General features: G+C 32.0%; 2 protein-coding genes across 2 annotated transcripts; both read right to left on the bottom strand.

Annotated features, from left to right (window-relative positions):
- Positions 1-3,960: 3,960 nt before the first annotated feature.
- LOC108478249 (protein cornichon homolog 4-like) lies at positions 3,961-8,824 on the bottom strand. The gene is made up of 4 exons (XM_017780689.2): positions 8,444-8,824; positions 7,735-7,916; positions 4,284-4,406; positions 3,961-4,189 (listed from the first exon to the last, which is right to left on the bottom strand). The coding sequence occupies exons 1-4, from the start codon at positions 8,513-8,515 to the stop codon at positions 4,153-4,155; spliced, it is 414 nt and encodes a 137-aa protein (XP_017636178.1). The 5' UTR covers positions 8,516-8,824; the 3' UTR covers positions 3,961-4,152.
- An 815-nt stretch (positions 8,825-9,639) lies between these two features.
- On the bottom strand, positions 9,640-10,965 carry LOC108478716 (uncharacterized protein At4g22758-like). Its single transcript, XM_017781190.2, has 2 exons — positions 10,320-10,965; positions 9,640-9,938 (listed from the first exon to the last, which is right to left on the bottom strand). The coding sequence occupies exons 1-2, from the start codon at positions 10,714-10,716 to the stop codon at positions 9,778-9,780; spliced, it is 558 nt and encodes a 185-aa protein (XP_017636679.1). The 5' UTR covers positions 10,717-10,965; the 3' UTR covers positions 9,640-9,777.
- Between the last annotated feature and the right edge of the window lie 806 nt (positions 10,966-11,771).

Below are 11,771 nucleotides of genomic sequence, written 5' to 3'. Positions count from 1 at the left end.
TATTGTTTTAATATTTCAATTTTTGAATATATCAATATATTTATATTTATTATGCAAGTAATTATGACAAATGGGCTACTTTCTTATGTCATTAGCTAGGTTTTTTTTTTTTTTTTTTATCTCATTGTTAAAGCAGAGGTATGGATGAAGTCGTGAAAAATCAAGGATCATATTGATAAATGGGCTTGCACGTCCATGATGAAGGAACATTGGCAAGCACCATGTACTGCATGGGTCAAAATTAATATGGATGGATCGATGTGGATGATTACATTGAGGGTGGTTATTAGTGGAGTAGTAAGAGGTCCAATTGGAAGCTGGATGGTGGGTTTCGAAATAGTGACAGAGATGTCAGACATTTTTCAGAACGAGGCACTGGTAATGTTGGAAGGATTGAAATTAGTCTGATCATGTGGTTTTCGAAAAGTAGAGATTGAAAGTGATAATACTCTGCTAATTGATACCTTGCGCAATGGATTAGCAGCTGTTAGTAATATAGTTGAAGTTAGAATAATTCATGAATGATTCTATAAGAGATGAAATGTCGATATATTTCGAGAGATAGTAATTGCTTAGCTAAGGAGGCAGAAGGTAGGCAGGGGCGAAGCTAGAAAAATTTTTTAGGGAAATGAAATTTAAATTTTTTATAGTTTATATCTTTATAATTTGTAAAATATTAAATTGAATTTTTATAATTTTAGGGGGTCAAAGTATAATTTTATCTTTACTAATTTAAAACTTTTAAAAAAATTTAAAGGCCTAAAAAATAATTTTACAATTTAGGAGGGGCCAGGGTCCGTGCCAGCCCCCTGGCTTCGCCCTTGGAGGTAAGATGAATAAGTTGATTGTTCTTGATGACCCACTACAGAATATGAAACAAATATTGAAAGAGGATATCCAACATGTGTTACGTTCAGCTATTAACCCTTTAAATTAAGGTGCAACTTTGATAAAAAAAATGTAACAAATTGATAACTTTAAGGACTATTATGTAACTTTTAAAAATTAAGTGATAAAAATATAATTTTAAACAAAATATAAGAAAATTTACCCATAAAGATTTAGCTAGTGTCTAATTCTAATGCATCATAGATTGGGGCGCACTCTAATTATCAACCATTTTCTACGAAAAAGTCCTGGGGTGAGTTCTTTTAATGGTTTTCATGCTTTCCCTAGGTTAGAGTTTGGAGGCATAACAATAAAATAGACCACTGGACTAGGCATAAAATAAAAAGTAGTATTAGAATATACTCGTTTCTTGTGTGATGTAACAAAATTTTCATACCATTGCTGGTTGCTGCTAAATTAAACCAGCTGAAACATATCCCGATCCTTAGCCTATGTTGCTGAGTTTAAGACTTTTAAGTTGGTAGTTTACTGCTTGTTCTTAAGTTGCAAAAAGGTGTTTTAACACATGGTGTCATAATAATCATATATTTAAGTCATCATGGTGTTTTTTTTATCCTATGTAATAGACAATACCAGATATGTTTTAGACATGATTTTTGTCATGGAATTGTTGGTTTTAACACTAGAACCATGCCACATTCCTGACTGCTTGCTTCTAAACCCATATCATAAAAAGTTTTAATATGAAAAAAGAACTATTATATTTTTATGTTGAAACTGTTGAATGACTCCACGTCTTGCTGTCCACCACTTTCACATCTTGATTTGTGTGATAGTAGAATGTGTAGTTGGTGATTTCACCCATTGTTTATTTAGCAAAACAAAAACAACCAAAAAGAAGTTAAAATGACCCACATCCATGGTTGCATCTTTCTTCTGTCCCGATTTCGAAGAGCAGGGGAATAGATGTTACTTTGGTTTGCTTCAGGAACTTTGATACCTTCCAAGGCCTTTTCATAGTTACCACGGCTAAATTAAGGGAGCAAAAGACGCCTGTGTCACTAGTTTGCTGTGGCAGCCTTTCAGTTTTCCTTCTTCTTCGCCCTCTTTTCTCGGCAAGGAGAAGGTTGCTTGATCAGCAAGTACAACTGAAAAATGTTGTTACTTTAGGACTAAGTGACTAAACAGAATATTAACTATGCATCATTTTAGGAGAGCGCCTTTTCTTTCTTTTCAGCTTCTTTCGCGGCTCGGTCGGCCTCCCGAGTTTGGGCCTTCTCTGCCTTTCGCCTCTTCCTCTTTAGTGCTTCCTTAGCTTTAGCTATCTCCTTTAACCGACGTTGATCCCTTAATTTAACCACTTCCTGTCCGCTTGTTCTTCCTCCTTTGTTCTCTTCGGCTTCTCTTCTCCCGCCTCCTCGATTTTATTCCCGTTAAAAACAATTGTTGAAACACTTTCTGGAGGAGCAGATTTCATAGGCTTCTTTTGCTCCACAACCTTTGTTACGGCTTACGGGTACTTTTTCAGCTTTTGCCACTTCCACTTCCCCTTGCGTTCGATGATCTTTCGAAGTTAAGCCGGAAACCGTATGATCCGTGACCGCTCTTCCATTTACTGCTCGAGGAATTAGATATGGCACTTCACGGGAACCAAGTACGCGGCCATCTAATGTCAGTGTCTAAAGTGTGCTCCTTTCATTGCGTCTAACATATTCTTTACGGAATTCATCATTGTTGTTCCATAAGTCCATAAAATTTTCGACCTGCACCATCAACTATTTAGATCCAATATTGTACCATTTTTTTTTTATTTCGATGAAATAAAACAAATGCACTGCCTCGCCTGGTTAATACAAAAAATTTGGACTGCCACCTTATCCCCTTTCGAAGCTAACTCATTTCCTTTATTTAAACCATCCCTGTCCGCGGCCACCAGCTCCTCCGCGGCCACATGCAACACCACCTGCTTCCGTCATATTAGCTGTCGTTAACTACAAAACTTGTAAAAACCAAAACACAGAGAAAGGGAGAAACACGACTGAAAGGAATGTAAAACATAACATATATATAATAAATAGAGAAAACAAGAGAAAGTGTTTGACTCCATATCCAACTCTTACAAAATTAACTCTTTTTTATTATTATTGAATTTTAAAATGTAATTAACTCAAAAGTGCTATTAGTTGAAAATTGACTAATGCTATATGTGGAATACAAATTACCACATGCATCCACGTATCAATAATTATAATAATAAAATAATCTGTTGTCTTCAAATTTATTTACAATACAATAATTAAGGAATAATTTTATATATATAGTAATATTAAATTTTTAAATTCATTCTAATTTTTTATTTTAAATTGTAATACAATGCATTTTTTTAAAATGGCTATTCTTGTTTTAAAGATCTATAAACCTTTTGCCGGTATTTTATAAAAATAATATTCTTATAGTAAAAGTTATTTTAAAAAATAACTTCCCAAAAAAAATTGATAATTCCATTTTAACTTTTACAAATCTATAAGCTTTTTTATTATTTTATAGAATAAATATTATCCATATTAAAAATCATAACCCAATTACTTAAAATCGTCGCGAGAAGTAACTAGCATTTGTTTTACAAATACCAATTTCAAAATAAAAACACAAATTAAATCGTAAAATAATTTAACATATTTTTAATTGATAAACATAATTAAATATAGAAGTAATATAATTTTTGCCTTTAAATTTAATAACTAAGCTCACTTGATATTTGTACATTTTATAAAATTTCATAATACCACATCATCATTTAAAATTAAAAATTTATATAAAATTTCAAATGATGATATGATATAATCTTAAAGATATTCAGTGTTTTAATAACTAAACCAATGATTGAACAAATCAGACCACTTGTTCTCAGTTCAACTAGTTTGATCGATTTGACTACTGGACAAACAATAATTAAATAAATAATTAAAAATTCATAAAAGAAAAAATATTAAGCTTGTTCAACTGTTAATTTTTGTCTCAATTTTCGATTTTTATCAATTTGTAACTCAATCGATTCAAATAGCATAAATTGAGATAGCTCATTGCTTGAGCAAAATCCAAGCACAAGGCTAAACAAATAACAGATGCCTGAATATTTATATATATATAACTAAAATAAACTGAAATTCTCACAAATCATACAGCCTTGAAATTTATGCTATATCAGTTTACAACAGACAGAAGTTGAAATATGATTAAGAAAAAAGAGTGTGAATGTCCAATGCACCAAATGCTTTAAGTTAAGAAAGCTGTTGTCTCCGATTAATCGTCCATATCTTCTAATGTAGACCAGATCATCCTATCATATGCATATAAAAAGTTCCCATGTTAGCAGCTACTAAGAATAAAAAGTAACATGAGAAACCTGTGTATTGTTGAAAACAACAAATTACCAGAATAAGGAGAAAAAGAGGAGAAGGACAAGATAGCCAAGCTTAAAAAGGCGCTGCTTCTTCTCCCTGGGAAGCATGTTAAATATCTCCGTAACGTCTACCAGGTGCTTGTTCTGTGTGTAACTGAGGACAACAGAAAGCATATACATTTTCAAAAGCACTCAACAAATCATGGAACCTAATAGCAATATACTGGCTTTTCTCCACAGAGTATGTTTGATAAGCTCTAAGAGTCTCGACGCTCTGATCCATGATCAGTATCGCAAAAGGAAATTTCATTTAGAGCATAGAAATAACTACAATCCCGCAAGATCCCAGATTCTTGCATGCAATCTATTGAAGGGGCAAAAGAAAGCTAACTTTTAGCTTAATGTAATTCTCAAATCCAATAAACTTGACAAAAGGGACAAAGAATATTGCTTGGGACCAATGGAATTTGTTTGTTACCAAATTAAAGTCATTAATATGCCTGCCAATCAGTCCACTCTCGTCCGATTCCTTTCTCCCTCGTGAAGATCCATAAAGCATTCTATTGTTTCTATTTATTGATATAACGTTGTCCATAGCCCCATATATATGACACCTCATCAGGTAAATCACACATTTCTTTATACTTAGTGCTTATAGCATGAGTATTTAACCTAAGAGAGGGTGAGAGGTCAATAGAGCAAACAATCAATACTCAAATTCGCAACAAGGACGTTCATGATGCAGGCAAAGTATAGACATATTGTAATGAACCGAAAGTTACGGTATCGAAAATTGAGTCTTAAGTACTGTTTCCGTGAAATTTATTCATGAATATTTATTAGAAATATTTATGAATTATAGTTGAATGGTTATTTAATGTTTGATTAAGTTAAGTAGCTTGAATTTAGAATAATGACTAAATTGCATACGATATAAAAGTTTAATTATAGATTAAAGATTAGTAAAAGGGACTAATCTAGCAATTAGACCCTAAGTGCCATGTGTGTGAATGTATGATATAACATGTGTAATAGTTGGTATATATGCGTAATAGCTATAAGATATTTTATGTTATAGCTATTACACATGTTAATTTTATATTTATTATATGTTAATAATAATATAATATAGTATAATGAATAAAGAATAATGAGTAAAGAAACATAGAAAAAGTTACAGAGAGCAAACGTGAGAAAAAAAGAAAGAAAGAAAGAAATAGAAAAGGGAAATTTGAGGATTAAGGCCCTAAAGCTTGATTGGTAAGTTGTTTTAGCTCATTTTCTTATGATTTTTATGTTTATGGATGCCTAATTCAAAGTTCTACATGTATGAGGTTAAAATGAAGAAAATAGAAAATTTTTAGATATTGATTTAGTTGAATAAATTGAGATTTTATGGGTTAAATTGATAGGAATTGAAGTTAGAAGTGAAAATTGAGTGATTTATTAAAAGAATTCTAAGTTAGACTTAAATAGGGATTAAGTTGAATAGAGCTCAAAATTTATGTTTTATAATGAATTTTATGAGTTAGAAATTGTTAATGAGTTGATTAAAAGAGAATATGAAGCTTAAGTTAAAGAAAAAAGATTAGTAATGGAAAAAGGACGAAATTGGAATTTTTGTAAAAGTTTGATAGAAAGTGAAAATGTGTTTTATGAATTAGTATATTGATGATTTTAATTGTATGATTGTTAGTAGCAAACGTAGCACGGATACATCATCAAAGAAGGAAAAGAGAAAGTGAACGAAGATATCGATTAAATTCGATAAATAGTGATTTGTATTTCTATAAACCGAGCTTAATCGTTATTGCTATATTTGATATTTATATTGTATGAAAATGTGAATGAGGTAAGTATTTTTACCATATTGAAATGAATGTGATTTTGAATACCCTATTAACGATTATCGGGCTAGTCGGATATAGTTGACATGTCATAGAAATTGGAAGTATTGGGATATTCCGACATTGAGTCGATGAGACACTATGTGTCGACTCTTGTTAAAGTTCGGATTTGTTCGATGAAGCACTATGTGCTTATCCCGGAGTGTGGGCTTGGATCCGTGTATCCGTTAGTGTCCGAGTTATGTTAATAAGGGTAAATAAAGTAAAGGTTATTAAAGTCTTGATTGATATTGAATAATAGCAATAATGTGTTTGAATTACCATGTTTTAAAGTTGATTAAGCTATTGTTTATAGAAATACCAGAGAGTATTCTCAACGTCACGTTTGTTTCGTCATGAGCTAAATCTGAAAGTATAAGGACTCAACATATACGCCGATCCCGAACTCAAATTGGTGAAGTTTCTATCTTTTGGAAAATGGCATTGTACCTAGGATGTCTTTTGGTCATTTTGAAAGTATCTAAGTTGTTAAGTGATATTTTGGTATGTTTTGTAAATGTTACCAAAACCTTAAGTATGGTATGTTTTGATATGTCGGTGAAGAGTAATAAGAGGAATTGTTGGTAAATGTTGTAGAGAGAAGAAATGAAGATGTTATAAACTTAGTTATCAACATTTTATACTAAAACAGATTTGGACGATGAATATAGTCCAACTTTGAAAATATACCAAAAATAGTATAAAGTGAATTAGATGATGAATAAAATATGTAATTGAAGCTTAATGAATCTATTTTTATATGGAAGAAACAAAATAGGTAAAAGAGTTGTGTTTTATGAGATATTTACGTTTTGGTGAAATAGGGTTAGAACAATTTCTGGATTCCCTGTTCGACTTTAGAAATTCACCATAAATTGTGTATTAAGAATTAGGACTCAAACTTTATTTGTATGGATTCCTTATTGAGTCTATTTTTAATTGAAACAAATGGCATAGTCATTGGATTTCGTAAAGGAAGAAATTTGATTCAGTAGTGCACAAGGGTCGAGTAGCGAACCCAAAACAGGGAGACTTCTTCTAATAAACTGTACTAATTGGCCGACCAAAAATTCTAGAAAAAATTAATAAGTAGATATATGAGTCTAGTTTCAGGAAAATTTACGAATTGGATTTGAGTTTAAGTAACTCGAGATATGATTTTTAGCGACCGTGGCGCAGATGGATAGTTTACTACTGGCTGTTTAAGTGCTATGATAAGTTTTGTAATGTCTCCTGCTTGACTCCGGCAACGGTCTCGGGTAGGGGGACGTTACACATATAACAAAGTTTCCATTTTCATGAAGCTCCAATGCTACCTAATACCTATTCATGTCGTTGCACAAGTTAGAAATTACAAGTCTTAAGAACACAAAGCCCACAACAAACAAGATCATGGAACAATATAGACCGGATAACCAGACGGGGGCTTAATCATACAGGACATAGCATTGCAATCTAAACAAACAAGGGAGCCATAACGAAGTAATTTGAAATTAACAGTGAATTAAAGCTAGAGAAACTACCATTTGAACTTTTCCTCAAAACAGACTAGGGAAATAATAAAAGGTAGAATAAGAAGATGAGGGAAGAACTTACAGTCTCACATTGTAGTATAAATATGGACCACATAAGAGCGCCATGACCCAATGTCCCGTTAGGAGATAGAATACACATAAAAACCCTTGGAGGATAAATTCCGGCAGGACCACTTTGTTTATCCGTGATGAAGAGTCGTAAGGATTGATGTAATCAAACTCTAAATCAGCCAAGCACATGAGCTGCAGCAAAATGTTCATGCTGTTAAACCTCTTTATTGTTCTCATATAACCAGAACAACCTTCAGACAAAATAATAACATCAGTAATTAGCTAGACACCAAAGAGATATCTGTTGCCAAACTTCTTTAGTTCTTTCATGTTTCAAATCCCATAAAAAAACCCATCACCTAGTTCCTTAAAATCAAATTGTGGGATAATATATAGCAGGAGTTAGGACTTCAAACCTAAGATTTTTCTCTGATAATTCATAATTCACCCTTTTTTGCAGCAAAATTTAACAAACCCAGACAAATGCACTCCAAGATAACTATTTTTTCTCTCCTTTCCTCAACACAGACGCAATTTCTAGCAATAATTATGTGGTTTTCCAGCAACTAAATGGAAGAACCAATAAAATAATCAAAATCTAACAAGCCAATAGCAAAGCATCGTATAATTTGAACCAAATATAAGGGATAAAAGCAAAATTACAAGCAGACCCAGAAAAAATAATAAACATGGAGTCTAGGGTTAATGAGGGAACTGACCTGATAAACAATGAGAACAAGAAGGGCAATTAGGATGAAGAAAGAAATAAGCCATATGAAGAGATCTCCCATGCCTTCCTTTATCTCCCTCTCTTCCTATCTATTCTTCTTCTTCTTCTTATTTTTTGTCTTATTTATCGCTTGGGATTTCTGTTTCGATGTAAGAGGATTAAAGCCCGGAGGGCAGCAGAAGCGAAACCAGGGTTCGACTGTGCCGGACGAACAGCGTTGGTTTGGCTTGCTTTTGGTGCTCTGAGTTCTTAAACGCCTGAAAGATCCGACCAAAAGTAGCCTCGAAAGTACTGTTTGACTCTACCACTCGAAAGGCTTGTTAATTTTTACCGTTCGACACTTTGGACTATATATTTATCGGTTAAAATGGGATATAAGTCCCTATATTTTTCATAAATTTAAAATTTAATCTTTATACTTAATTTTAAGAATTTAGTTTATCTATTTTTAGATTTCAAAATTTAAGTCCAACAGTTAAAACTGTTAAAATTATTTTATTATTAAAATATTATATTTTTATTATATTATTACAAAAAAATACTATCAAATTCTTAAAAATAAAAATATAAAAACTGAACTCTAAATCTATGAAGAATATAGAAATCTATGAGATATTTTACCATTTTTCCTCTAGATTACTCCTATACTTTCACATCGACGTCGTACAATTTGTTGGACATATAAATACTTACGAATCATTCCAAAATAAAGTATCTAAGATGGTTTAGTATCAAACTCGACATAGATGTCAGTTAAAAATTTGTGTTTAAATGCACAAGTTTTCTATTCCTCTAAACCCACTTCATCTCCTTTTGTTTATTTAAAATAATGTATATCTATATTTGTTTGTTTGAGCTAAGTTAATTTGTTCATCTTTATCTTCACAAATATTAAAAATTATATCACATGTGTATACATATTAAAGACACAAATTTAAAATAAATGATGTACAATAATTAATTATGTTTTGATCATTAAATTTTAAAATTACAATATGAGCACTAATGTTATCAATTCATTACATTACAGTTACTAAATTCTTTAATTTCGTTAAAAGTAAAGTTATTTGAACTTGAAAATTAGTTGAATTGAGAATCAATCAATTCGAATAATAGTTTTAAATTAATTGAATTGGGAATCGATATAGACTTATTAAACCAACTAAAAAACTAAATAAAATACTCTTTAATAATCTTTTAATCAATTCGATCCAACTAATGATTTGATTAACTATTGGGATTAAAAAATTTAGTTTAAACCCGTTGTGCTTTCAATGCTATACCCGTTTTCTTGCTAGATTTACAATGGAAAAGAGGAAAGTTTTAGAGCAACAACTCCCCGAGTTTTGTCAGAGAAAACAGAGTCTCCGATGCCAACTTTGCCTTTGCCGATAAGAAAGTGTCCGAGGAAGATGGCCGCTTCTTCAAACACAAAAAGAAATTCCTCGATCCCAAGTTGATCAGCTTCTCCCCTGCTCTTAAACCTGCCCATTTCATATAATATCACATAAATCACAAATTAATTACTAATACTTAAAAACTCGAATATTTTATTCAACAATTGGTCTATGCTGCTGCTTTTTTTTTTTTTTAATATAGAGAAAGTCCGCTCAAATAATAGTATAATTAATAGAATTAGAAAGCTAATTGTACTTGTTTATTAATTTTTTTTATATAGCGTTTGGTTTTTTCACATTCAATTCAGTTTAATTATAAAAAAGGTAATTACCATCAACTAAATGATATGCTATTTCGAACAAAAGAAAAATATATGGTTATTAATTTACAATTACAATAATAATATAGACCAGAAATATTTGACGAAGACTGGAAAAGAGAAAAAGAAGAATAAAGAATTTACTTACTTTCCAGGCAGAACTGCGAATAATGAAGCTGAAAAAGCTTAGGATCAGTTTCCTCTAACAATGGCCTTCTCTTCTCCTTGATGTAAATTTCTATAGCAGCTTTGATTAAATCATTCACTGTATTATCTGATGGCATAATCACATGGACTGGCCCCAAGCTGCTCTCTATATTCACATTCAGCAGCAACTTCGTCAGCCTTTGGGATATTCCGTCGTTGACAACCGGAAACCTGGAAGACGAGGAGGTTGTCAACCTTGCCGGGACTGCGACAAGGCCTCCTCTCCGTTGAACGATGTCGGAATGATGTTCTGGTGGGAATGTTTGTTGTGTTCTCTCGGAGGTTGAAAGAACCCTGATGGAGCTAAGTCTCCGGCTACCTGGAGCACGAGGAATCATGGTGCTGATATTAAATGATAGAAGAAACTGATGGTTTTCCTTTTTATTTGCTGGAAAATATTGAAGTTACGTTACGTTATGATTGTTTTCAAGGGTTTTTGGATTTTTGTAAATAAAAGCAAATAGGAAGCGCGAAATTTCCAGGAAATTGTTCACCCTCTTGGACTGTACGTACGTCTCCTAGAAGTAGATTTTAAGTGGCTCTATTAGGGAAAATGGCTATGGGATTGATGGGATGTTAATGCTCTTTTTCTCCGGCTTAAATCAAATCAATTACTCATTCCTATATTGATTTTTAAATTCTAATTACTAATTAGGTGATTAGTTTGAATTTATTTAATTAAGTAAATATTTGTATTAGAAATGGCTATTGTAAACATTTGAACTATTTGTTCTTTATAGTGAACTCTCATATATGGTAAGCAATCGAAACCATGATTTTTTTTCCATGTTTATTTGATAGTTACCAATTAATTATATGGTTAATAGGTTCATGAACCATACGATTTATGTTTTAGTACATGTATCACGTGAATAGGCTTGGCATGTAATAAAATTGTGAAAAGATTAATGTACATGCCAAAAATAGAATGTTCCATTGAATTAGGTTTGGGATGGTAATAATGAATTTTATATGCAGAGTAAATTGAATCGTTTCAATATGGAATTATCACTTTGGGGGGCAGACCAAATTAATGGGCTCTGTCCAGTTTCTGAAACTCGCAGCAACTAGCAACCTCATTTTTTTGCTGACGGACCATTTTTTTTAATTTAAATACCAGAGAGGGCGGCTGACAGACAGTTACTGGTTTTTTTAACATCAACATGTCTTGGCAATTGACATGGTGCACTAGATGTATAAATGGGCCTAACTTAAAACACAAACTCTTTTTTTTTTTTTTTTATCTCAAGGATTTGAATTTTACATTTTTAGCTGACGGGTCTTTCTTCAAGTTCAATCCAAGTAGTAGTAACAGATAATCATCGAGAGTTAGGTTGGGTAAAAGTTAATACAAGTATGGCTTCCTCTGGTGTTTGGATCTTGGGGTATTACA

This window comes from Gossypium arboreum, chromosome 12 (assembly GCF_025698485.1).
Source record: "Gossypium arboreum isolate Shixiya-1 chromosome 12, ASM2569848v2, whole genome shotgun sequence".
Classification (NCBI taxonomy): Eukaryota; Viridiplantae; Streptophyta; class Magnoliopsida; order Malvales; family Malvaceae; genus Gossypium; species Gossypium arboreum.
Note: the sequence above shows the minus strand (reverse complement) of the source record. Positions and strands in the feature narration are given on the sequence as shown.